The sequence below is a fragment of the Balaenoptera musculus genome, chromosome 19 (genome assembly GCF_009873245.2).
Source record: "Balaenoptera musculus isolate JJ_BM4_2016_0621 chromosome 19, mBalMus1.pri.v3, whole genome shotgun sequence".
NCBI lineage: Eukaryota > Metazoa > Chordata > Mammalia > Artiodactyla > Balaenopteridae > Balaenoptera > Balaenoptera musculus.
In genome coordinates, this window is record NC_045803.1 from 60,492,225 (window position 1) to 60,519,244 (window position 27,020).

The window sequence follows — 27,020 nt, forward strand, 5'->3', positions numbered from 1 at the left end:
CCTGCTGAGCTGCAGAGCCGTGAGCCAGAGGCCACTGCCGCCCAGGGAGCTCAGCAGGGAACGCGCAGCGTCCTCCCTCCTGACAAAACCGAGAAGGGGTGAGAAAGCCCGCGTGGGAGCCCCACCCACGGATCGTCATGAGAAGGCCGGGCCAGCACGGGCTGGGGCGGCAGCCGGGCCAGCAGAGCAGCAGTCCCCGCTCAGCTCCAGTCAACACAGAGCAAGGAGGGGGAGCGTGAACGGCTCCGGGCACAGACAGACTCCTGAGGAGCCCCACCGCAACTCCTGTGGTCTGTCCCCACTGCTCCTGGTGCATCTTCCCCTGAATCACACTGCCAGGAAGCCCTAGGCAGACCCCCGGCTGCACCAGGCCCAGGAACACCCCTGAGAAGACGGGGAGCCTACCAGAGCAGAGGTCAGAAGCAAGGGGCACTGGGTCTGGCAGGCAGTCAGGGTCAGGTCGGCTGCCAGGGAGGGGTCTCTGCTTCGTGAACAGGCGTTGAGGAGCCCCTGCGGGAGGAGACACGCCCGCACACAGCGTTTGCACGTGGACCCAGGCCCCAGGAGCTGCCACGCACGCAAGGGCCCAGCCCTGGGGTCTGAGCAGCGATGCTGGAGGGGCAGAGGGAAAGGAAATTACCCTGAAGAAGTGGGCCGTGATGTCGTGGGTCAGGGCGCCGTCGTGGGAGAAGTTTCTCTGCAAAACGGTAGAGGCCAGTGAGGAAGGCACGTGCAGGACAGGGCGGGCAGCTGCTGGAGGCTCCACCACGTAAGGACACACGGGAGGATGGCACCGCCATGGCCCACGGAGGGCTGGCTCCGTGCGGCTTCGCGTCCACCCCCATGCCCGCCAGCTGTGGCGCAAACCCCATGGGCCCAGGCGGGCGGGCCAGGTGCTGTCCCGCCGTGTCCTCACCTGGCTGCTTTCACAGGCCGTTCTCAAGGCTCGAAGGGAAACAGCCTTTAGAACGAACTTAAAGAAAATCTCATCTCATTTCTGCTGCTTCCCCAGTTACCTTTTAAAGTTGCACACAAACGAACAGAACCTCAGGTCAAGCTCTAGTCACGTGTGCATTTTTAAAAAGTGGGAACCCATCTTTGGTGTAGAAGCCGTTCCCCTGCAGTGGGCAGGGGAGCACTTATGCACGACCCTGACGACAGCCAGGGCACCATCTGGCTTCCGTGCCCCCAAAAGAAACCGACGGAGGGGAGGCGAGGCGGGCAGGATGGTCTGCACATGCGGGGCCCAAGGTGATCACCCTGGGGAAGGTTCCGTGAAGGAGTCGTGCTCCGGAGAACGGGGCTGCCCGGTCTCTAGCCTCGCAGGCCGGTGCCGAGCCAGATGAAGGGCTCACCCGCGGCTCTGAGCGCCATGTCCTACCCTCAGAGACCCGGCGTGGGCAGGCAGGACACGCACTGAGGCCGTTGGCTCCACGTGACCACGGATGCACTGGTGAGTTTTCCAGAGCCAGCCTGAGGTGCCCACGTGGCCCCTCGACCCCATACCCAAGCTCACTTGCCCTGCGCCTACCAGCTCCGAGTTGACCAAGTGGAAGAAGTCATCGCAGTCGGGGGCGGCCAGCTGCTCCAAGCAGGGGCTGCCGACAAGCACGGAGGGGGGCAGGCCGAGGAGGATGCTGGGAGGAGGGAGGCATGGACGGTGACCCCGAGAGCTACGCTCGGAGCGCAGCCAACCCTCCCAGCCCGCTCGGAACTGGCCCTGGTCTGCGGCCTGTTGCCCTGCTGGGCCCAAGGACACTCACTTTGTGTCCCCAAACCAGCTGTGAAGTTACACGATGACCAAGGGCGGGGAGCAGTGCGTTAAACAACCAGTTCACGAGACCGGGAAGGACATCACAGCTCAGCCGCAATGCAGTGAGGACCCTGAGCGCACATTCCACACGAGGTCTTTGAACTGAGGGGTTCCTGAAGCCCAGGAGGAGAACGTTCACCCCCAGGTGCTTTCACACCTCTAGACCCTGCTCTCCAGGGGACCCAGGGAAGATGCCGTCCCAGGCTGGGGCGGGGGCCAGAGACAAGTGACTAGTGGGAAGAGAACCCAAAGTGAAGACAGACCCTGGGGCACGAGCCATGTTACCGTTTGCACATGAGCAGCTCCCGCTGTCGCTGCAGGCGGCTGGCCACGTCCCACCCTCGAGCCAGGGCCTGGAGGCGTCTGCAGAAAACTCCGAAGAGGAAGTGGCCCCGGGGAGCAGCATGGCCGAGGGGCGCTGGGCCCTGCTCCAGGTCAGCAGCCATCTCCTGGAGGAGAGCACGGCCAGAGGCAGAAATCCTGGGGCCTCTCACTCCCAGCAGGCCCCTGAGGTGGGGCCGGCAGAGTGAGTGCAACTAGCCTTTTCACTTGGAAATGACTGAACAACTGCAGGATTTTGCAAAAATGAAGAAAGAACAGTGCAAAGAATACCCTTCCCCAGACTCTCCATGGCTAACACTTTACCCGTTCATCACCTGCTCCCCTGTGCAGGTGGGTGTGCGTGCACAGCCTGAGGGTGAATCACACAAGTGAGGTGCGCACACGGCCTGCAGGCACACGTGCTGTCTCGCCCCCAGATGCAGAGCACCCGTCTCATCATCGCCCCGTCATGTGTGACCCCAACCCCACGTCTCCCGCTGTGTCTGCCCTCACAGGTCACCTTCTTCTGCCTTCAGTCATGACGGACATGGAGGACAAAAGTCAAGATGAGGGCTAGGGGGACTCGGGTCCTTTTTTTGTGGGATGTTTTACTCATTTTTAAGTGAATTTTCCCAGTGCTCCAGACCACATCCTCCACGATTTCTCTTTCATTCCCCACATGTTTTAAAGTCAGGCACTCTTTAAGAGTGACAGCGGGAACACCGAATCCTGTAGTACAGACTTGCACGTACACTTCCGAAGTCACAGACCCCCAGTGCGCTCAGTGGGCGAGGATGCAGGATGGGGCCTTGCTCCGCGCTCTGACCCCAGAGCTCACTCTCAAGAGGTCCGGGGGGAGCCGGATGCTGACAGAAATGCACCCTTCATTTCAACATGAGAAACACGGTTTCTGCACTCTCCTAAAAGTGCTCCTGCCTTGGTGCCAAGTGACCCGGGAAACAGGAGAGTCTCCCAGCCTCCGATATCTGCAAACTCTTGATCCTCAGGCAAGTGGAGGGTTATTTATATCAATTCTCAGAGCCTGACCTCCCAATGCAGCACCAAGAGTTAAAAAGCAGAAAACAGGAGCAGCAACCATGTTACTACCAAAGTCAGTATTTTTACTTCCTGTTTTCAAATTTTAAATGTCCTAAAGCCTGGAGATGCTTCCCATATTACAGCTTTCGTTTCCATGTTCCTGTGATGTTCACAGTGAGGTGAGTTCACAGAGCACGTGGTCTCTCTGGTCTAAGCCATTGTGTATGTGACTCAAGCTTTCATTCTGGTCAGGTTCCTTAGGACTCACTGTGGATATTCATAATAAATATCTTAATAGCACGTGGCTTAAACACAGTGGACACACTTGAGTTTTACATCTTCTAACTCACCTGCAATCTGGAAAAAATATCCCGATTTCCTGTGCAGCCACCAACAACCAAATCAGAATTCTCTGAGTGATCATAACTCCTTGAACTGAAATGAAAACACAGTGAAAGCCTCCTAAGTGTCTCCTAACTGTGCTGGGCTGCCTGCTTCTCTTCCTGCCTCCAGAGTGGCCTGTGGTCACAGGGCCAGGAGGTACCCAGAGACTGCAGGACACTCACGGTGTCCCAACAACAGCAAAAAGCCAGCAACCAACTCAAGCAACACATCAAAACAATTACATGCCACGACCAAGTGGGATTTATCCCAAGAATGCAAGGTTGGCTCAACATGCAAGAATCAATTAATGCAATAAACATATGAGTAGAATAAAAAACCAAAAACCACACAGATAAAGCATAAAATTAAATGCTACACCCTTTCATGATTTAAAAAAAAAAAAACCCAAAAAACTCAACAAACTAGGAGCAAAAGGGACCTTCCTCAACCTGGCAAAGGGCATCTATGAAAAACCCACAGTTCACACCGTACTTAATGATGAAAGACTGAAAAGTGTCCTCCTAAGATCAAGACCAGGACAAACTGTCCGCTCATACCACTTCCAGTCAACACTGCCCTGTAAAGTTCTGGCCAGGACAATTCAGCAAATAAATAAATCAGTACATATAAGGCATCCAGATTGGAAAAGAAAAAGTTAAAGCATCTCTACTGGCAGATGTCAAGACCTTATATATAGAAAATCCTAAAGAATTCACAATAAAAAACCATCAGAGCAAATAAGTGAAATTAAAGCAATGAGCCTATGGTGCTAAAAAGAATAAAATACTTAAGAATAAATTTAATCAGGGAGATGCAAGAGTTGTGTGCTAAAAACTATAAAACATTGTTGAAAATATTAAAGATGACCTAAATAAATGGAAAGCCACCCCATGTTCATGGATAGGAAGATGGCAACGCTACCCAAACTGATCTACAGATACAGTGCAGTCATTATCAGAATCTCATCTCATTTTGCAGAAAGTGATTAAGTTGATCCTAAAATTCAGGTGGAACTGCAAGGGACCCAGAATAGCCAAAAACAATCCTGAAAAAGGACAAAATTGGAGGATTCACATTTTCCAATTTTTAAAATTTATTTATTTTTGGCTGTGTCACGTGGCTCGTTGGAACTTGTTACCCGACCAGGGATTGAACCCAGGCCCTTAGCAGTGAAAGCGCAGAGTCCTAACCACTGGACCGCCAAGAAATACCTACATTTTCCAATTCTAAAACTTACTACAAAGCTATAGTAATCAAAATGGTGTGGTCTTGGCACAAGGATAGACGTATAGATAAGTAGAATAGAATCAGGAGTCCAGAAGTGAACTCTCACATGTATGGCTAATGGACTTTCCACAGGAGTACCAAGACCATTCAACAGGGAAAGGACAGTCTCTACAACAAAAGGGGACAACTGGATAGCCACATACAGAAGAATGGGGCCAGATCCCTACCTCACACCATATAAACAATTAACGCAGAATGGATCAAAGGCCTAAAAATAAGAGCTAAATCTAAAAACAGATGAATAAGGCTTCTTCAAAATTTAAAACTTTTGTGCATCAAAGTACCCCTTCTAGGGAGTGAACCGATGACTCACAGAATGGAAGAAAATATCTGCAACTCATATATCTGATAAGGACTGAGTATCTAGAATATATAAAGAACTCTTATGACTCAATAAGCAAATAACCCAATTTTAAGTAGGCAAATGATCTGATTAGACATTTGTCCAAAAAAGATACATAAATGGTCAACCAGCACATGAAAAGATGCTCAACGTCATAAGCCATCGGGGAAAAGCAAATCAAAACCATGAGATAACACGGCGTACCACCTCAACACAGCAACCACGAGGACGATGAGAAAAACAGGCCACGTCAGAAGGCCACACCTGGCACAGCCCATATGGTACCAGGAACACCTGCCTTTCATGGCAGGCAGTTCATGCCAGTGCTTCCTGCACTGTGGGTGACAACACTGGCGCCCACGACTTGTCTGAGATTTCATTCTCGTCACATTTGCTAATAACCCTGATACCAGGAGACAAAGCAAAAAGACCAAGTCACTGCCACTGGCAAATCTATGCACAGAGAGAAAGCTGATTCCGGAAGCTTGCCTTTATCTCGAAAACCCAAACTTGCGATCAGGATATGTTCAACTGTGCTCTGTATAACACAAACTGGACTGAGAGAAATAAAAACGTTCTTAGAGCTACCAAAATCAAAAGACGACTCTTCTGGGCACAAACGTTCCTAACCTTTGGCAGAAGTCCATGAGCACGTCGACAAGCGTGGTGCAGGCGACTTCCAGGTCTCCGTCACAGCCCCCGGTGGCAGAGGGCGCGGGGAGGAAGTGCTGGTGGATGGCCCACTGGTGGAAGTCCCGCCTGCAATGCAAATGCCAGGGTCTGTGCTGAGGGAGGCACAGGCCAGGGTCCGCTTCAGCCAGGGGTGAGAGGGACTGCAGGTCCACAGCTGCTGAGCTGGGGGTGGAGGGGGTGCCTGCACTGTCCCAGGTCCACCAGCAAAGCATCCAGATATCGACCAGGCTCCGTGGTGCTGAAGCTGCAGCACAGACAGCCACCAACAATGCAGTCCGTTCCTGCAGGAATAACAGGACCCAAGCAGGACCTCCCCACGTGACCACGAGAGGCAGGAAGCGAGCCGCCAAAGCCTGTTTGGAACTGCAGTCAGGAGAGAAGGAAGGAGGCCCTGAACAGGACCCCACACCATCAACACACAGTGACCTGAGAGTGAGTTAAGAAGGGGTCCTATGGATCCGCAGGCCAGAAAACTAGTTCCTTCTTTCCCTCCTGGCAAGGAAGGAAGCCCGGGCTCATGAGCACGTGAAGGAAGCGCACAGGAGGCAGGCCGCGCACAAACCTGAAAGGTGGAAGCGCCCACCGAGCTGGGAAAGGAACCGGGTCGTCCCTCCCATCGCCCATCGCTGTCCTTCCTCATTCTACTTGTTCCATCAGAATCTAACACCACGCCACGGCACCCCCGTGTTCAGGGACGTCTCTGACCACTCCAAGTGCGGTGGCTTGAGGACAGCCACCTCTGGCTCCTGGGCCCCCTGACCCACGGCCCCTCAGCACCTGCTCGAGGCCAGGAGAGCACACCTGACGTCTTGGCGGTCTCAGTCACCAGCCCTGGGACTCACATGGGGCTCAGATTCTGATTCGCTCACCCCTGGTGCCGTGCCTCAAAGCCAGCACTCGGCAAGGCGCTGCCCACCCTCCCCTCTGCTTCCCTGGTTGGCCGACACCAGCTGAGACCCTCCAGGGCTTCCCCACTGTGGCCCTCACCAGGCGCAGCCTCTCTGCTCCTTGCCCGCTGGCACCAGCTCCCAAAGCCCCGTCTGGTGTCTTCAGCGCCCTCTAATCTGCCTTATTTATCTCCCTGCCCGCCCCAGGCTCACACAGGGTCCGGTTCTGCACAGTTCCTCGGCAGAACGGCTTAGGGGCATTGGGGCAGAAGTGCAAGTGGGAAGCCCTGTATGTGCCTCGGGTGCCCCATCTGTCTTGTTCACGCTGCATCCCCAGCTTCTAGAACATTCTAGAAGTGTCTGGCAAACTGTAGGTCAATAAGTGTTTCTCGAATAAAAGAATGAATGAATAAAATTGTACTCATACACTGTTATGTTAAACTGAACGTTAAATTGAGGATATAATGACAAAACTTAGACTTAAGACAGTGTACAAAACTGTATTAACATTTTAAAGGGTAGATCCTTTAAACACTTACCTTTCTGTATCTGAAAGAGAATCAACTTCAGGCTGAATTTCTAGTTCCAGCTGTAACCAGTCTCTGTAAGTCAACTGAGAGAAAAGGACCAAGTGACCACCACAGCAAGGACAGAGCACAGAAGCCACAGGTTGGGGCTGTGACGCTGCCCTCTCGTTATAGCTGGAGGTCTCCTGTGTGTCTGTCAGACATATCGTCCTACGCCATCTCCCAGGGTTAGACTGGGAGGCTGGCACCAAGCCCAGATGAAGAATCAGTCATTTAACTCTGAACGTGAAGATAACCAAAACTGTTCAAACTGGTTTTTAAACTCAGTCCTCCACACTGCTGCCTGGTCCTGGACAGCCCGCGGCATCTGCACAACAATCACGTTCTAGCTCACCGAGTTGTGCAAATAACCAAAAGGTAAACTTGATGTGAGAACATGCTTCCAATAGTCACAGCTCCACACGTCAACACAGACTAACCTCAAAACCTCACACTGTGTTTAACAACGTGTCCCAGGGACATGCATGCAGCACACGCAGTGTGTGTAAACGCCGGAGCCGTGTGGCGCCAGCAGGGACGTGTGTGTGGATAGTGATCGAGGCACGGCTGCTCCTGCCTCATTGCTCCTGGTGTCAGACAGATGGTCAGACCTACTCTTGTATGACTGATAATTAACAATAAAAGAGTTGAAAAAAATATACAATAAAACGACACAACTTTTTCTCTAAAGACCAAAACAAGCCGGCAAACATCCAAGAAATAAATGAGAAGTTATGAAGAGGTGGCAGAAACAGTCACATGGGCACGTTGTCTGAGTGGCCAAGCTCCCAGTGACTGTGCTTGGAGACGCCCGGCCCCAGCTCGCAGCCTGACAGGCGTGTTTAAAATATGACGATCCCAGGAGTGATTTCCGTCGGGTCAGGCCCGCCCATGTCCTGCGCCCACAGAGCCCAGAGCGTGGAGGAGCGAAGCAGGGGAGGGGCTGGCGGGACCTACGCGGAGCCCCTCCCGCTGCAGCAGCTCCCGCGAGGTCCTCTGCTTCCACAGGCAGAGGGCAGCTTGCTGCCAGTCCGCGGAGGGCAGGCACAGGGGCCTCCAGGGGGAGCTGGCCGGGTCCTCCCAAGAGGGCGGGTCTCGGGCCTCTGAGAACCATCTGAACACGATGAACTGGAACTGAAAGAAGACAGGGGCGTGTGTGCTGTGAGACTGAGGAGACAAGCAGGGGCCCGGCTGCGCTCGGCTGGCAGCGAGGAGCCCCTGGTCTCAGTGGGCAGCCAGCCCTGACCACGCATCTCTGAGCTGCCGCGTCCTGCAGCCGCGCACGGCCGTCCCCCGCCTTCTCACTAAGTAGTGTGCTCACTGGCTACAGGAGATGCCCCCTCGGTGATGCACTGAGCTGCACATCTTTGCCTTAGGAGGTCGGACCCCCGCCCTCATGCTGACAGAGCCACAGGCTGCTTGAGGGGACCTCGGGGAGCTTGCGACACAGGGCAAGGACCTCCTCTTCTGGGCCACTCCTCCGGATCTCCATTCCACACTTTAAAATGTTGGCACCTGGGACCGGGAGCACAGGGGCACCTGGACCCCAGGCTGCTCCTGACGCGGTGGAGCTCCCAGCAGCGCCCAGGAGTCCGACGCGGAGCCTGGAACTAAGAACCAGGCTCGAACCTCATGGGAGACGTTCCCTAAAGCTCTGCAGGTGCAGCAACACTGGTTCCCGCTGTGACGGCACCGCCGCCTTTGACACTGAGGGTTCTAACACAGTTTCCCAGGCCGTCTTCAGAGGAAGTGCAGGGTGCTTCGTTAAATGCTGACACACTTTCTATGAACGTCAATCTTTTAATTTGCCTACTTCATAAATAAGGAGGGACATCTGTAGTTGTCACCTTCCAGCCCCTCCTCTTAACTCAGATGGAAGGAAAAGGCAGCGTTCAACCCAAGCAGACGGCAAGTGGCGCCAGGAGACAGTCTGCTACCAACGAGGCCGGTGCCGAGCGCCGAGATGGAGGCCACGCAGGCTTCAGGCCAGAAACCCGTACAAAACTGGAGGTTACAGGAGAGCAGAAAAAGGAACCCAGAAGACTCACCTTTTTTATAAGGCCTGGAGACAAACAGCTGTACAAGATGTCATGTGACTGGGAAGAAAACTTACACAAAGAATAAGAAATTGCCGCTGTACAAAATCTGAAAATGGAAAACAGAAATTATAACACAGAAATGGGATCCATGCAAAATAACAGGTGAAAGAAGAGCGTGAACTGCACGAAGTGAACTGAGAGCCTCGCAGCCCGACGGCCGCTCGGTGCTCAGCCTCAGGCCCGGCCTGGCGGGCTCCGCCGAGCCCTCGGGAAAGAGCACCCCAGTCACGCCGTCTGGCCTGAGCTCTTTCCACGTTGACGAGAGACTCAGAAAACACATGAACACGCAGGCTCTGCACGTAAGGGCTTGCTTTCCCAGCGTGTCAAAAGCCACGGTCAGAACAAAGTGAATGAAGTGAGGAGGTGCGAGGTGGGTGTTCCCTGTGTGATTGCGTAAGGCTCTCGTTCACCTGCGTGATGGCAAATTATTCACTGTTCCTACCTAAAAGAACCTCAGAGCCAGAGTGAAGCACGTCCTGTTTCCAACTCAGCCTCTGCCCGCCCATGGTGGGCTGTGCCGTGTGGGAGGGAGAGGCTGCCGAGAACAGAGGTGACCATGAGGCCCAGAGAGGCAGGACTGTGGCGAGGAAGGGGCCCGACTCCCAGTGGGGACTTGTCAGTGGCGCTGCTGTGGATGGCGCGGACAGCTGGCGGGCACTGGTCCCAGGCCGCGTTCCTGTGCTCAGCTCTCCCTGTCTCTCCTAATGCCAGCTCAGTCCGTGAGCCGCGACCCTGGTCCCAGCCAACATCTCCCACCAGAGCCTCCGGCTTCTGTCCTGACCTCAGCAGCCACAGTAAGCCCTTCGGACCCGAGTCACACGTGGACTCCCCAGGGCTCTGCCCATGGGATGGCCACTCTCACCCAACCCCCGCTCATCTCTCACACCCGCCGACCCCAGGCTACGGGCTCCCTGCGACTCACCGGGTCCCGGGAGGGGGCCTAGCACGCAGTGTGCACTGAGCGGATGAGCACGTAACTGGACGATGGGTCTCAAAACCCTCTGGATGGGACAGCTGTGTGTGTAGAAACGTCCCCCAGAGAAAGCTGCTCACCACAGGGAGACCCCGGAACCTAACCTGAGGGGCAGGTCCAACCAGCCGCTGGCCACCTGACCTGGAGAAGGGCCCCTGCAGCCCATCGTGAGCATCTTGAAAACCAGGTCGCAAAGTAGGGTGATCTCACTTTTATAACCAAAGATACCAACACACACATAAATACACCCAAGATAAGGTTCTGGAAGGGTACAGACCAACATGGTAAAGAGTGGTCACCTGTAGAGCATGTGTGTCTGTGCTAATTTTATCTGATGAACGTGTGTTACTTTTGACAAGAGGGACACTCACTTCAGACACAGGGCCGAGGACTCCTGGGTTCTACAGGGCAGGAGGATGTCGAAGAGCTCGGGGACGGGCAGGCCCCTGGCAGGGGTGGGAGGGCCCACATGCACCTCCGGGAGGGCAGACCTGGACTCGCCGAGGTGGACGGCCAGGGCAGCCAACCCCACCACATGTGAGGCACTCAGGCTCGGGCCCTAAAATAGGAAAGAAGAGTGGTTCAGGGACTTCCCTGGTGGTCTAATGGCTAAAGACTCTGCGCTCCCAATGCAGGGGGCCAGGGTTCGATCCCTGGTCAGGAAATGAGATCCCACATGCCGCAAGAGCCCACATGCCGCAACTCAAGATCCCGCGTGCCGCAACTAAGAGCCCGCATGCCGCAACTCAAGATACCGCGTGCCGCAACTAAGAGCCCGTGTGCCGCAACTAAGAGCCCGCGTGCCGCAACTAAAGATCCTGCATGCCGCAACTAAAGATCCCGCATGCCGCAATGAAGACCGGGCACAGCCACATGCATACATACATACATACGTAGATAAGTACAGAAATACTTAAAAAGAAAAGAGGTTCAGCGTTGGGGGACAGGAGGGAGCCCGCCTCCCGGCTGGAGGAGGTGGCAGCCCTACCTGGTGATGGAGCAGTTGGCAGAGCCTGCTAAGCAGAGCCGGCAGGAGCCTGCGTCTGCACAGGGTCCTCACGAAGTGGGCGGCCCAGGGGCCCTGCCTGTGGGGACAGCCACAGAGAACAGTGGCAGCGGCCAGGTCTGGCCCTGCGCTGCCCGCCTGGAGCCTGGTGGACGAGCAATCAGGCACCAGAGACCGAAGAAAGAACCAGGCTGTTCCCCAAACAGGAGGGTCTCCTGTTGCGACGCTGACTGTCGCCACGTCCCTGCTGGACAAGTCAGCCCCCACCCCACCCAGGCCCTTCCCCAGTGCAGCGCGAAGTCGGGGGGCAGGACCAGGGCCCAAGGCTCAGAGCTGGACCAGGAACGACGGCCACTCTCATCACGAGCACCCAGGCTGCCCCAGGACAGCTCCAAACCACCCGGTGAGACCACCCAGCCTCTACCTGTCCGGTGGGGCGACGCTGGAGGCCGCCATGAGGTTCTGACAGAAAGACGTCAGCAGGAGGTCCACGACCTGAGAGAGGAGAGGTCTCAGGGCCGCAAACGCACGTCACAGCATTTCCACCCTGGACGCACAGGGCCACAGTGGAGCTGACGAGACTGGAAAACGGGCCTCCATCCGGAGAAGAGGCTGCAACGCCTCGGCACAGGAATCCCCAAACCCTGGGAGGGGCCCCCAGGGGTCATCACGGAGCTTCTCAGCAGAGAGCAGGGTCAGCAAACCTACCCACAAAGGGCCATGAGCAGCCTCTGCCACAACTTCCTCCCAAACACAGAGTCTGTACGCAAACGGCAGCACCGGCCCAAAACCCTCGACTCACATGTGGTCTCCCTGGCGCCCCACACTCACCCTCTGCTCCCATGGCCGCAGCTCGGGGGCCCGGACGCTGAGCTGAACCTGGGCCCCCTCGACGTCACTGTCATCCTCGCTGAGGCCCAGGGCGGAGCGGAGCTGTTCAGAGATCACTGCCATCTGAGCTGACAACGCTGCAAGGCAGGGATCAGCGCCATGAGCAGGGGCGCCACCCACCACCTCAGGGGCCACACTCTCAACTGACCCTGGGGCCGCTCTCGTCCCCGCCCGGCCAGCAGTGGAACTTTTCTGCAGTGCAGGTGGCCAGGCTTCTCCGAGGGGCTGGCATAGCTCTTCACGTCACCAAGGCCCCAGTGTCTATACCCCGCGCCCCTCACCCGCCAGCCACCTCTGCACACACTGACGCCCGCTGCGGCCGCCCGGCCCTGCCTCGGCGGCTCTGCCAGCACAGGGACTCGCAGGCCTGGCTGGCTGACCATCTTGCGGCAGCGCTGGGGCCCCACACGGGCCTTGACCTCCCCAAGAACCACGTGCTGCAGGAGCAGAGTTCGGAAGGGCCACGCTGGCCACGAGGGGACATCCTGGGCCCTCAGGACGACCACGGCGGAGGCAGAGCTAACAGTGCAGAGCTGGGGCTGCCGATCCTCCACCACAGGTGAAAATCTGTGCGTAACTTCTGACCCCAAGCTTAACTCCTCACAGCCTTCCGTGTATTTTGCATGTCATGTGAATCTACGTATATTTTATGCATTCACGACATACCTAATTTTCTCAATATTTCTAGGCAATGTGGTTTATCTGAAACTTTTGAAATTGTCATTTATCTTCAAAAATTTTCCAGTATATTTACTGAAAATAATCTGCACATACTGAGTAGACCCACACAGTTAAAAACTGTGTTGCGGACTTCCCTGGTGGTGCAGTGGTTAAGAATCTGCCTGCCAATGCAGGGGACACGGGTTCGAGCCCTGGTCCAGGAAGATCCCACATGCCACGGAGCAACAAAGCCCCCGTGCGCCACAACTACTGAGCCTGAACTCTAGAGCCCGCGAGTCACAACTACGGAAGCCCACGTGCCTAGAGCACATGCTCCGCAACCAGAGAAGTCATCGCAATGAGAAGCCCGCGCACTGCAACAAAGAGTAGTCCCCGCTCGCCGCAACTAGAGAAAAGCCCACACGCAGCAATGAAGACCCAACGCAGCCAAAAATAAATAAATTAAAAAAAAACAACAAACTGTGTTGTTCAAGGGTCAACTGTATTTCCTCTGTGAGACTCTCATAGGAATTAAATGAATTCATGATAAATAAAAATCTAGTGAAGTTACTAGGTAAAAAGATGCCTCATGTATTTCAGTTTCTGCATTTAGCATAGGAAAAATCTAAAAACACTGGAACCTGTGGACCACTGTGGCCATGGAGTGCTTTGAACTGCTCATGCTTGTCCTCCAGACCCCCTCATAGGAAACAGTCCCAGAAGCAGAGGCTCAGTGCTGAAGAGCACAGCCACCCAGGAGTAAAGGAAGGAGAGAAGCCCCACAGCCAGCAACGCAGCTTTCCTCCTCTATGTCTCCTGTCCCACCGGGATGCCAAGTAGCAGAATATCCATATTCTACCCAGACTTTGGGACAGCCTGAGTGTCAGAAAGGAGGCATGCTCCACACCCACCAGGCCGTGGTCGGGTTCACTACCAGATGCTCAACTGCAGGGAAAACGCACTGACCACTGCCACTATGGGCAACAGAGCAGCTACCAGCTCTGAGCACGTCAGGACTGGCCCGTGCACCCACGGACACACACTGCGGACGGCCCGACCCACAGCCCCGTCCTCACCGTCGTGCTGGGGGGGATCTGTCACTGAGGCCCTGAGCTCTCGCAGGGCAGTTGTGAGCAGGCCCAGCGGCTCCTCCGCACAGCTGGGCTCCACCTCCCTTCGCGAGGCTGCATCTGAGAGACAGGAGGTAATTTTAACAATTAAACAGGTTAGATCAGATAGGAAGCGCACAGACCTGACGCTGTCCCTGGCTTCTCCCTGCAGAGGGCACACAGAGGACTGGGGCCCTATGAGGAGGAAAGTGAAACGCTCTCCCCTGACGGCGGATGTTAATGTCCTATCAAAGTTAAAACATTCATAAGGAAGTTTAAGAAAAACCATGGTTCTATACACACTATCGCCACAAGTGTAAAAAGCAGGTATGTAATGAATAAAGACCAAATGCATGTGGAGGGAGGCTGGGCGGGGAGAGCAGAATTATGGACAGATGGTTTAGTCCCTGTTTCTCAAACTTTTAAGTAACATTGTGATATTGTTCTTTACAACAGGATGTTAAGATCAGTATATTAGAGGGGATTACCAGTCCTCAACGTACATTTAATAGGTTTACTAAAAAATATTAGCCCTGTGAGATGCAGCATTAGAAAACATTCTAGAAGCCCCCAAAAGCAGGACCATGGGGTTAGGAAAGGAGGGCAAGGCCTCACTCAACGGTGGACACAGCCCTATGGCCCCCTTGGCATCCTGTCTGCAAGATGTTTCGATACTGGTCCAAACAGGTGTGGGTCTCCCTGGCTGTCAGAAACTGGAAGATTATGCAAGGAGGGTTCTGGCAGACAGAATTAGAAAACAGAGCTGCAGTCACTCATGCAGCCTAACTGGCCCTGCAGGCGTCAGAGGGATTGACCAGCAAACAGCTGCACCATTTCAACACCGACAGACCAGGCCCTGTCCTGATGGCGCCTCGTTCCTGGGGGGATGGGGTGCGGACAGCCTACCCAGCTGCTCCAAGCACTGATGCACGCTTTCACACACTGGCCTAGGTCTACATCACTGTCCCCTAGAAGCAGAAAGATCCCCAACAGTCCAAACGGCCAAAGAGCCATGGCAGACCCCCTACTAGGACACGGTGCAGAACAAACACCACGGGCCTCGGGCCTGGCTGGTCACCTGACTTTAAAGCTCGAATTCAGACGGGCAAACAAACCACATCACAACCTCAGCGGGGCACACAAAGATGAGAAATGGTCAAGTGGATTTTGTACTGCACGCGTGTTCAAGGAATGACGTCACAGGCAGCCCTCCTGGTGTCACAGCTGTCCCAGGGCTGGTGCTGGGCAGTCTCTGAAGCCACAGCTGTGGCCAGACCCAGTATGACAGAACCAGACCAGATGGACCAAGATGCCACCGACACGTCTCGTGATCAGGGAAGTGGAGATGGGCACGTCTGGGGACCAAGCGACCCACTGACCCACTGACCTTACCTTCTGGCTTCTCTCTGACAGTGGAGCAGGCTTGGCGGTAGGTGGAGTATAAGGAGGGGGGAATTTTCTCCGCTCTGGATCAGAAGAAAACATGAAAATAGTCAACTAGGACTCGGATTAATTCTCAAGCTTACAATCCCAAAGACTATCATAAAACAGAAATATGCAACAGAGTAAATCTAAATAAATTATACAACACCCCACAGCATGACCCTGTGTTTAGGAAAAACATTGTCCATATGGACTTAAACGGTCCTGACTACTTCATACGTCCTATATAAACATCTACCAACAGTGGGTTTTGTTGTGTAGTGAGATTATAAATGATTTTCACTTCTCTCATTCAAGTTTTGGTAATTCCCAAATTTTAAAGGTGAACTTATATTACTTTTAATGAAAAATGCTAACTAAGGAAAACATCCAATTAATGTCATTAAAAATACAAGTCCTGTGATGAGGACACAGGGCATCTGCAGGGCACGGACACGGCTGACAAGTTCTCATGGCACAGCAGCAAGTACAAGAGCCACAGAGCATTGCCCGCCCAACAGTGCTGCAAACCGTGACAACGAGATTCAAGCAGAAGAACAGAGACATGGCTGTGCTCCAGAGTGAGAATCCACACCAGCACTGGAGGGAGGCAGGGAACTTGGCTGGAGACTAGGAACTGAGGGCACAACCCACTGCCCTGGGGACTGGAAAGCCTTCAGTTTAAAAAACAGAAACCAATGCAAATAAAAAGAACAAATTCAAGGAAACAGAGAAATTCACAGAAAAGAAACTGTCAGTCATCACTTTCATTAATATCTTCAGAGAGGTAAGACAAAACACTGCAGCTGTGAAACAAGAATGGACTGCTGGGGGCTTCCCTGGTGGTGCAGTGGTTAAGAATCTGCCTGCCAATGCAGCGGACATGGGTTCGAGCCCTGGTGTGGGAAGATCCCACGTGCCGCGGAGCAACTAAGCCCGTGCACCACAACTACTGAGTCTGCACTCTAGAGCCCACGAGCCACAACTACTGAGCCCAAGTGCCATAACTACTGCAGCCCACACGCCTAGAGCCCATGCTCTGCAACAAGAGAAGCCACCACAGTGAGAAGCCCGCACACGGCAACGAAGAGTAGCCCCGGCTCATCACTAGAGAAAGCCTGTGTGCAACAACAAAGACCCAACGCAGCCAATAAAAAAAAAATTAAGAAGCTATACCATGCAAATACCAAAAAAAAAAAAGCTGGTTTTAATAGCAGACAAAATAGAAATTAAAGTAAAAAGCCTAACAGAGACATTACATAATAACAAAGGGAAAAACATCCAGCAAGAGAAGCCTGTATTTTAACAATTACGAACTTTCTTGCAACAAGACAAATCTGACAGAATTATAAGGAGAAACTGACAAAATCACAACCACCTCCACAATAAACTGATAAACCAAAGACACAGAAAACTATTCAGGATACAGAAAACTTGAGAATAAGCACAATTTAACAGACAGACCCTACAGTCCAAAACTGAAGGACATGTGTTGTTTTCAAGGATGCGTGGAATGTCTGCAAATTCCAAGCAAATTCTGAAAGGAAGTCTTGACAAGTAGAAAAAACTCCATACAAAGTGAATCATATTCTTTGCGAAAAATGCAATTAAATTGGAATTCAACAATAAAAACTCATGGGCAAATACCTAAATGTTTAAAAATTTTAAAAATTTACTTAAAACTAACTTACAAATTATGAGAAAATCATAGCACAATGGTTGAGTATTTAGAACTGACCGACAGTATAAGAACTACACATTGAAACTTTTGGAAGGCAGCTAAAGTGATATCTGCAGGTAAAATTTATTAAAATATGCCTGTTTTAAAACACAAGAAAAGTTATAAAACAATAAACCACCACTTTAAGAAGTTATAAAAAGAACAACATAGTAAACCCAAAGAAAACAAAAGGTAAATAATAAAGTTAAAATCTAAAAATAGAAGTTTTTTTAAAAAACAGCAGGGAGGGGCTTCCCTGGTGGCACAGTGGTTGAGAATCCGCCTGCCAATGCAGGGGACACAGGTTCGAACCCTGGTCTGGGAGGATCCCACATGCCGCGGAGCAACTAAGCCCATGCGCCACAACTACCGAGCCTGCGCTCTAGAGCCCGAGAGCCACAACTACTGAGCCTGTATGCCACAACTACTGAAGCCCGCGCACCTAGAGCCCACGCTCCACAACAAGAGAAGCCACCGCAATGAGAAGCCTGCGCACCACAACGAAGAGTAGCCCCGGCTCGCCACAACCAGAGAAAAACCCACGTGCAGCAAGGAAAACCCAACGCAGCCAAAAATAAATAAATTTATTTAAAAAAAAAAACCCTCTTAAAAAAAAAAAAAACCCAGCAGAGAAGGGGTTTCTCTGGTGGTGCAGTGGTTAAGAATCCGCCTGCCAATGCAGGGGACATGGGTTCGAGCCCTGGTCTGGGAAGATCCCACATGCCGTAGAGCAGCTAAACCCATGCACCACAACTACTGAGCCTGAACTCTAGAGCCCGCGAGCCACAACTACTGAGGCCATGTGCCACAACTACTGCAGCCCGCGTGCCTAGAGCCCGTGCTCCACAGCAGGAGAGGCCACCTCAATGAGAAGCCCCCACTCGCCACGACTAGAGAAAAGCCCATGCGCAGCAGCAAAGACCCAATGCAGCCAAAAATAAAAATAAATAAAATAAATAAATTTATTTAAAAAACCCAAAACAGCAGGAAGGACACAATATAAAAGACTGGTTATGTGATAAAATTAATAAAACAGACAAGTCTTTAAGTAATGAATGAGTCATTAAAAAAGGCAAAATTAACACTAGCATGAAAAAAATTTTAAGAAGGGATGAAAAGTACAGATGTGATTTAAAATTTTTTAAATCACAATAGAATATCATGAAAAATGATACATCAATAGATTTTCAAACTGAGATGAAATGGACAATTTTCTAGAAATATATATAAAAGCTAACTCAAGAATAAAAAACCTGACTAAACCGATAACCATTCAAGAAACTGAGTCAGCAGCCAAAAGTCTTGCCTCCACAAAGACACCAGGAACAGATGATTTTGCAGCCAGATTTTACCAAACCTTAAGGGACACATGATCCCTGTGTGACAAACTATTTCAGGGGACAGGAAAGAGGGAAGGCTGCCCGGTTCGTTCTATGAGGAACCAAATACCTTAATGGCAAAGCAGCCAAGGTGAGCCTAACAGAATGAGACACAGATGCAAGAATCCTAAATAAAGTATCAGTAAACCATATTCAGCAGTTTATAAAACAAAAAACTGTTACCAATTAGGGGGTATTCCAGGAACGCAAAGACAGTGGAAAAACCTATCAATGTAATTATCACATAGCCGATGACAGGAGAACAGCACGATCATCTCAAGGGATGCCAAAAAAAAGCATGAATTCCTGCTAAAAGTCCTTAGTGAATTCACGGAGGGAACTCTTTTAATATGGTAAGGAGCATATATATATATATATATAAAACTACAGCAAATAGAATTAATGGTAAAACTGTAGAAGCAGTCCTATTTCAGCCAGGAACAAGACACGAGGCCAGCTTTCACTTCTACGATTGCTCATTATACTAAAATCCTACCCAACACAGTGACAAACACTGACAGGCATAATAATCTGACAGGAGGAGGCAAACTTGATCTTGTGGATGGCGTGACTGCATAGAAAGTCTCACCACCCACTGGGAGTAAGTTCAACAGTTAATGGAAACAAGGGCACCTACACCTCAGCAACAGCCAATGAAGAAGACAGAAAGAACATGCAGTTCACAACAAAAGCTAGGTACCGAGTAGCAAGGCTGACAAAAATTTACAAGAGTTTTATGAAGAAAAACCACAAAACACTAGTGAAAGACCTGAAAAAACAAAGACGTACTATGTTCCTGGAAGGAAAAACTCAGTACCATAATAAAGCCAAATATCCTCAAATTAATCTATAAAATCAATGAAATTGCACTCAAAATTTTAAAGTTTTCATGGAGATATAGCCAAGGATGTTCACTGAAGCACTGTTAACAAAGCGTAAAAGTGGAAGTAACCTAAGGGTCCAACTCCAGGGTGGTAAGTTAATCTATTTATTCCGTAGGCATGTGGCCTGCACCCTGGGGTGTGCGATGTGGCAGTTTGCAGACACAACAGAATTCCACACAGCATTAAACAAACCAGAGCACACGACCAACGGGGGGAGTGAAAATCCAAGTCACAGAACAACACACACTGCTATCATATCCACTTTGAAAACACACAAGACCAAACTGTGTGGTGTGTTTGTGTGTGGACATAATTTACAGTTATAAACATATAAAACAAAAGGATAAAAAATAGAGGAAAACTTTATGCACCAACTTCAGGATGATGATTTTCTTGGAGGAAAAGGGGAGGGGATCAGAGACCTGGGGTAAGATGTATCTGGACTATTTCAAGAAAAAAAAGGAAAGATAGCAAAAATATTAATGTGAATGGGGCATAGGGGTGTTTTTTTACTGGTCTCTTTACTTTTGGAATATCTTATGCCAAAAATAAATAAAAGTAAGGATCCCAGAGAATGGCCTAATCATAAGATGAAAAAGATTATTTTTACTTTCTAGGCCCTTTATCTTTTCAGTCTTCTCACAGGACCCATCACTTCACATAAGACACTGGAAAACAGGGTTTATAGTTTTCTGTTTCTGCCACCTCTCTGCCCCTGGAGGTCCTCAGTGTGAGCCGGGGGACGGGACTCCCGTTCTACACGTGGTCTCCACTCTCCCCAAATCATCACAGTGGGAGGCTTTCACCTCTCCCTTTTCCTTCTTTCCTTAAATTCTCCTCCTTTCCCAATGATTATGTAGCAAAAACACTATTTTCTTTAATTCCCAGACTAATCATCCTAAAAGTTCATTGAAAAATGTTAAGTTGTGATATTCAGAATCAAAGAAATTTTCTTTTTAACATTTTAACCGACTAATTTTGAGCCAACTTTTTATAAGCAAAGCATACATGTGACAAAACACATTTCTCTACAGAAGAGCCACAGCTCCTTGCGCTGTTAGCCCCCAGATGAGCCGCGCTGCCATGCGTACCTCCTCAGGGACTCTATGAGAACGGCCCGGGAATCAGGGACCCTCGGGAGCTGAGAGGGAAGACAGGACTTGGGTGAGACGCTGACAGGGACCCCGCTCTCTGCCGACCCGGCCCCACGTTCACGGCGACATGTACTGACCACTCGCGGTGTGAGCAGGGCGGGGAGAAAGTGGGACAGGTAGTAGGACCTCCGGAATATGCTGCAACAGAAAAGGCCAGGCTCAGAGGTGCCCCACCTCGACCAGAGGACCCTCAGTGAGGGCAGTGACCGTCCACGTCCAGGGCCGTCCCTGCAGGCCAGAGCGTGGGCCACGTGCTGTCACGTTTCAAGGCTATGACACTATCACGTTTTCAAGTATTCTTTCCCACTGTTTTGGGACACTTCACACAAAGGGAACTCTGTGCTGGTGACCACCTGCACCCAGAGAGTCTGGAGGATTCCAGATGCATGACCCTGGAACCTGGGTTCATCCGCGGCCACGAGGTTGACCGTGGGAGCTGGAAGCTGTGCGCGTTTCTCAGAGGCAAAGCCTTAAGAAAGCTACCCCACAGCTACCCCGTACTGGTAGCAACCAGAATTCAACGTGTTTTGGCATCAAACCAAATTCAACAAAATTTTGCTATTCAACTCCCTGTGCTGGCTTCACACGGTCACCGTTGAAGCATGAACAAGAAAAGTCATCGTGGCCAAAGGGAGGGCCTGTTCTGGTCCCTCTGAACAGTCTGTGCTATGGGGCACCTCGGCTTTCCTCAAGGGAGCTCATGTCACAGCAGGGGCTCGGCAGCACCTGCCCACCAGCCCTTCAGGCAGCGTAACCCCACCTGGCCTCCAGGACGGCGGCGGGAATCTTCCCCGTGTGTTCAAACACCATGATGGCCTTCTCAACATCCTGGGACGTTTGGCGGTGGGGCTGGCTCCAAGCGGGGAGGACGGAAAAGAACAGAAGATTTAAAAGAAAAGGCAGGAGCGGAGCAGGGCCACGGTTCTGTGGTCGGGCGATAGGCATGACAGAGTAAGCGGACATGCAGACAAACTCCCTGATACCAGCAAAACCACAAGGAGGGATCAACTGCTGCCCCGGCCCCAGAGAGCTCAGCACCTCCGGGAAGCCACAGCCACCCCCAGGCTCCATGTGTCTGTGCCCTCCACCCCGCTTCCTGCTGCCCTTCTGGCAGAGACAAGGATCCCAATGCAAGATTTTCAGGTGGGAAGGTGCCAAGACCTAATTTTTGAGATTTAAAAAAATTATGAAATGGCAACTTGTGAACAGCAATAAATCTTAAATAGAAAACTATGTTAAATATTTTAAAGTATTCGCCTAACAGTCCAACAGGAAGGGCTCTCCAGAGACTCGCAACTTTGAAGTAAAAGTATCTTAGGAAAGCACACACACACCCCATACGGCCATCCAACATTTGGTCTACGTAAATATAGTTCACACTTTTTTCTGTAATTCCTAGAAAAACATGACACCGCCCTTCCCCAACTGTTTTACAGACCACTTTGTCCGTGAAACCACGGGAAGGGGGACCTACTGGAAGAAGCATCCCTGTAAAAGGTGACCCTTGCTGCTGCTCTGAACAGTGTGGATACGACAGGACAAACAGTGGAGCACAGCTCACCCCAGCTGCCGCACACGCACTGGGGCCCAGACAGAAAAGGCTCAGACACGCAGAGACGCTCAGCGACGAGCCCGGGACGTTACCTCGGTGACGTCCCCAGCTGAAGACAAATCCTCATAGAGCCCCATGTTTTCTATAGAAACCTGCAAAGACACGGGCGCATGTGAGGACCCAGACAGGCACTGGCCTCCGTGCAGAGAGAGGAGGAGCAGGCAGCAGGGGAGGCTGGGACTCGCCTTGAGGTCGGCCAGGCGCGTCCTGGCCAGCGCCACGTAGTCGGTGAGGAGGGCGCGGTACTTGCTGGGAACCAGCGGCGGGTGGAGGACGTGCACCTGCGGGCAGAGGGCGGAGCAGGTCCATCAGCCCATCAGCTGTCCTGACTTTCTGGGGGAGACACTCGTACTGACGGCAACAAAGTTGAAGAATTAGCCAAAGACCCCAGGGGGGTCTGGAGGTGGGGCAGACGGAGTCCTGGGTGAGGGTCTCTGCACGGGGCCGGGAGGGGCAGCAGGTGCCCTGCCCCAGAGCCGGCCCCGCCCCCACACACGTAGCCCTCCTCCCCTCAGAGGGAGGCGTCGGGGTCCCAGGGGCAGCAGGGACTGAGCTGCACGGGGAGACCGGACTCCAGGCTGCGTGAGTTACGTCACATGTATTCTTTGAAATGAAATACGCATTTCTTAATTAAAAAAAGAAGGTGAGATTCCTTTTCCAAGTGCCCTACCCCTCAAAGCAAATGCTGGTTATGTCATCTGATTACAAAAGAAAGCTCATTGCAAGGCACTTTCTAATCATGAGACTAATGTACATGGTGATAAAGAACACAGACTGGAGCGTGAAGTCTTCCACTCCCAGAAGGAACGTCCACAGCCACTGGGGGCATATTCTTCCAGATCCTTCTCCTTCAATATAAAAATATATCATTTTTAAAAACCAAACATGGGACCCAGGATACTCACTGGCCTCAGTGTCCGTGGTATGGGGACCCCTTTCTATGCAGGCACCAGGCCCCCTTTGCTCACTCACCAGCTCCTAGGACCACACGCGGCTGGTTTCTGGGCATTTACTGTAAGAAACATGCCTCCCCAGGAGTGCACCGACACCCCAGGGTGGCGTTTGCATTCTGTGACTGTCACTTGCGGGGCTGCCCTGAGCTGAACGTGCCGCCGGCCTCTCACCTGCAGGTACCGGGGGGCCTCGAAGGGCACGAGGTCAGACAGGAACTTGAAGAGGAAGACCAGCGCCTTCTTGCTGCAGCTGTGGAAGCCCCTTGCACTCCCGAAGGCGGCCTGTGTGGAGGATGGGCATGAGGCGGGGGCGACAGGAGGACCTGCCATGGGGTGGCCATGGCTACATCCCGGCTTCAAAAACAGCAGAAAAAGGGAAGCAAAGCCACTTCAGTTCATTTGTCTTTAGGACGACATGGCTGTGGCCTAGCTAAACAGATGGACTGAAAATATATTTAAAAAATTAAAAATATATTGCTGTAGAAAATGGTAAATATGGTGCCTTTCTATGAACGTTAGAGACAGGATTTGTTAACCACCCTGCGAGAGTCCCTTCCTCACAGGTGAATTCATTCCACTCCAGCCCCAAGCCCGTCTGAGTGGACGAGATCCCTGCAGGGGTGGGGCCTCGGGCAAAGTGCCCAGGCCACAGCAGGAGAGTGGACTCTTATAGAACCCAGGGCGCCCAGGGGTGCCTGTGGGTGCCCAGGGCAGGGAGGTTCTGAAGAGGTGTCGACCCTGAATATGTCCCGATGAGCCTGCAGAGACCAGCACTCGCCTCACGCCAGCCACAAGAGGCCCACCTGCCACACCACGAGGCCCACGGAAGCTCCTCCTCCAAAGCACACCCTGTGGTTCTTCGGAACAATTGTGCTGTCAGACAGACGACAGGCACGAAGTCCTCAGAACGAGCACACAAGGCCGACACCACTGGCCCTACTGCCGGAGCACTGAGTGCACTCTGGTAAGCCCCTCGGGGCCAGGACTGTGGACGCAGTCACTGAGTCCACGTGCCTCCAGCAGGAGCCCCTGGCCCGCTGTGTGGAGCTGGGGTAAGCGCGGGGCCAGGAGGGAGCTTCATTCCACAAAAGAAAGAACCACACCCACCATCTCTATGGCACACCAGGCACAGAGCCAGGTGGATGCAGAGAGAGGCGGGCTCTCCAAGAGGCCACAGCTACACCACCCAAAGCTTCTGCAAAGAACAGGGCTCGTAAACCCAAATCCACACACGCCCAACCTTCAAAGCTGATGTCCCAAAGATGCCCCCCAGGCCCAGCAGCCTGGGAAGAGCGGCAAACACGCGCAGGTGGCGGGAAACAGGGAAGAGAGGAGGGCGCTCCCCCACAGACGTGAAACCAATCACAGCGCAGCACACTGTGCAAAAAAAGGCAGCTGTGTTCGCTTTCACCCTTTCCTGCTGGATTTCACTCATTTTCTCGTGAGAGACGGCAGGAGGCCCAATGAGGCAGATGGGAAGCTGAGCAGTCTCGGCAGAGCCGACCCCAGCGGGAGCGCAGGCGGCTCACCTGGAACCAGGCGGCATAGGACGGGAAGGCAGCTGGGCCCTCCAGCGCAGCCTGCCGTGCAACCAGGAACGCCAAGACCATGCTGTCCAGGTCACAGCTCTCGAATGCATGAGCCAGCAAACGCGACACCCAACCTAGGTGAGGACAGTGGCACGGCTGTGGACGGGGACTGGGGCGGGGGTAGGGGGGCAGGCAGGACAGTCCGCTCATCCAACACCGACCCCCAGGCCCTGGGTGGCGGCCCGCACGCAGCCTGGCAGCGGGTACATGGGCAGGCCGACAGCAGAGGGCGGTCCAGAGGGCACTGGCTGGGCAGGTGGGAAGGGCTTCCATCCTCACTGAGCCAGACACAGCGATTCGGCCCGCAGGCTCGCCCCAGCGCCGGTCCACGGATCACACGCGCACACACGCACGGAACACAGCGGGGCTCCCATCCCCGCGCACCGTTAACCAGCTGCTGTGCGTCTGGCAAGCAGATCACCAGTGTGGACACGCAGGACAGCACGTGTTGCCAGTTCACCTCCCGTGTCTCCAGAACTTCTTGTAAGCAGTCCACTAGCTCCTCTGGGCTCAGGATCACGAAGAGCTGCAACCAAAGTGTCAGAGCTGGACCCTCGCCTCCCTCCCCCTCTGCATCGGACACAACCTAGACTCGAGACACCTGCCCCTCCTGACCCCCATGGCCAGCAGTGGCTGGAGGGAGTTCTCATTTGAGGACAAGGTGCTTTGCCCACATGACAAGTTCAGTCTCTGGACCCGGGCGGCGGTCCAGCCACGGACAGCCGTGGCTGTGGCATCTTCTGGGACCCACAGAGCCCGTGCAGCAGGTCTTGGACCCCACCCTGTGCACTTACCCTACGGTACAGGCCACTGAGCAGAGGCGGGGTCCTTGCAAAGCTCCACTCTCTCTGCATCTGAACAGCGTCGGAAACTTCATTCAGGAGGAAACACACAAAACGTCACATCAGTAATCATCAAAAAGTTCAATATCAATAAAGTACCTTGTTTTAATTTGCACTTTTCCAAACGTTATGTGAACTTCACCATTTCCCCATTTTCCAGCCATTTTTTTATGTCATGAAATGTCTGTGTCTTTGGTAATCCTTGATCACATCTGCTATAAATATCCTCCAACCCATCAATTACACATTAATTTTGCTGCTTTTAAACTTTCACTATGAATAAGCAGTCAGCGAGGACGTGTTGAAAGGACACGGTTGGAAAGCATGCATCAGCCAGGCCAGGCCCTCCGGAGGGGCAACAGCCTCTGTCGGGGGCTTCCGTGGGCCACTGGATGCAGCACCACAGAGAAGGCGCCATCAGGAGCCTCACAGACCGCCCAGCCCTCACGGGACAGTGCATCAGGCAGAAGATGACTCGGGTGTTAGACACCTTTCAAAAAGCCATGCACCCACACAGAAAATGCTGACGTGAGCCGCAGAAACAGAACCTTGGAATTCACAGTATGAGCACTGTTTTAAAAACCTATCTAGAAAAGACAGGAAGGGCTTCATATTAAAGATATTCTACTTTGGCAATGGGTGACGCTTCTTTAATTCTAAATTTTCTTTATGGGAAAGTGTTGCTTTCAAATGAGAAGATGTTTAATGACAAACGGACTTTCCTCCCCGTGTTAACATCCGCGGCCCGAGCTTCTGTCAAGGGAGGCACCCAGGGCACCAGGACCCACCTTTCAGCACAGGCTTGTGGGTGAGGATCTGGGTCAGAGTGTGACAGAAGAACCTCTTGGGAGACTCGGTTGAAATTATACTTCGATACATGTGTCCACTGAACACACTGAACCTGCAGATGCAGCAGAGGATCTCAGGGGAGGGGACCCCTGCAGGTTGCCGCCACTCAACAGTGCCAGCACCTGACAGCGGCACCTCACGCACGAGGAGCGGCTCACTGGCAAAGCAGCCAGGGACCTGCAGGCCCCCGACTCCAGACCCCCAGCTCAGGCTCACAGGCTGGCCCTGCCCACGCTTCCCCAGCCAGGCCTGCAGCCAGGCTGCCATGCCGCAGACGGAAATGGAATCCAGGGGAGCGTCGCTTCAACAGGACAGAATCAAAGGCAATGGAGTCGCTGTCACATGGAGAAGCAAGAAGGTCAGAGTGAGATCACAGAGGGCTGGGCCTCGCAGGAGGTGACGGAGGTCACAGTGACCACAGCCAGTGGCTGGACCCAGGCCCAGCACACGTCGCAAAGCCTCGGTCTCCCCATCTGTGAAATGGGAACCAGAGGTGGCAGGGCCATGGTTCGCACTGAGCACCTGATCCTGCCCCGGCACATGGAG

The 27,020-nt window shown here is 52.7% G+C and overlaps 1 protein-coding gene across 4 annotated transcripts in view; it reads right to left on the reverse strand.

Annotated features, from left to right (window-relative positions):
- Positions 1-27,020, reverse strand: part of FANCA (FA complementation group A) — a 59,126-nt gene that overhangs the window by 3,885 nt on the left and 28,221 nt on the right. For 2 of the 4 annotated variants that reach the window (XM_036834771.1, XM_036834770.1), the window contains exons 11-35: positions 26,414-26,526; positions 25,578-25,654; positions 25,168-25,309; positions 24,724-24,857; positions 23,366-23,476; positions 22,427-22,522; positions 22,274-22,333; positions 21,390-21,478; positions 20,707-20,767; positions 20,567-20,616; positions 15,463-15,536; positions 14,038-14,151; positions 12,242-12,378; positions 11,835-11,905; positions 11,393-11,489; positions 10,776-10,963; positions 9,381-9,477; positions 8,290-8,466; positions 7,306-7,379; positions 5,817-5,945; positions 3,523-3,607; positions 2,099-2,262; positions 1,532-1,637; positions 641-697; positions 406-510 (exon numbers count right to left, since the gene is read on the reverse strand). In XM_036834771.1, coding sequence (XP_036690666.1) covers positions 406-510; positions 641-697; positions 1,532-1,637; positions 2,099-2,262; positions 3,523-3,607; positions 5,817-5,945; positions 7,306-7,379; positions 8,290-8,466; positions 9,381-9,477; positions 10,776-10,963; positions 11,393-11,489; positions 11,835-11,905; positions 12,242-12,378; positions 14,038-14,151; positions 15,463-15,536; positions 20,567-20,616; positions 20,707-20,767; positions 21,390-21,478; positions 22,274-22,333; positions 22,427-22,522; positions 23,366-23,476; positions 24,724-24,857; positions 25,168-25,309; positions 25,578-25,654; positions 26,414-26,526 — 2,608 coding nt within the window. Of the gene's footprint in view, positions 1-405; positions 511-640; positions 974-1,531; positions 1,638-2,098; positions 2,263-3,522; positions 3,608-5,816; positions 5,946-7,305; positions 7,380-8,289; positions 8,467-9,380; positions 9,478-10,775; positions 10,964-11,392; positions 11,490-11,834; positions 11,906-12,241; positions 12,379-14,037; positions 14,152-15,462; positions 15,537-20,566; positions 20,617-20,706; positions 20,768-21,389; positions 21,479-22,273; positions 22,334-22,426; positions 22,523-23,365; positions 23,549-24,723; positions 24,858-25,167; positions 25,310-25,577; positions 25,655-26,413; positions 26,527-27,020 lie in introns of all 4 variants that reach the window. The other 2 variants (XM_036834768.1, XM_036834769.1) reach the window with 2 other exon arrangements.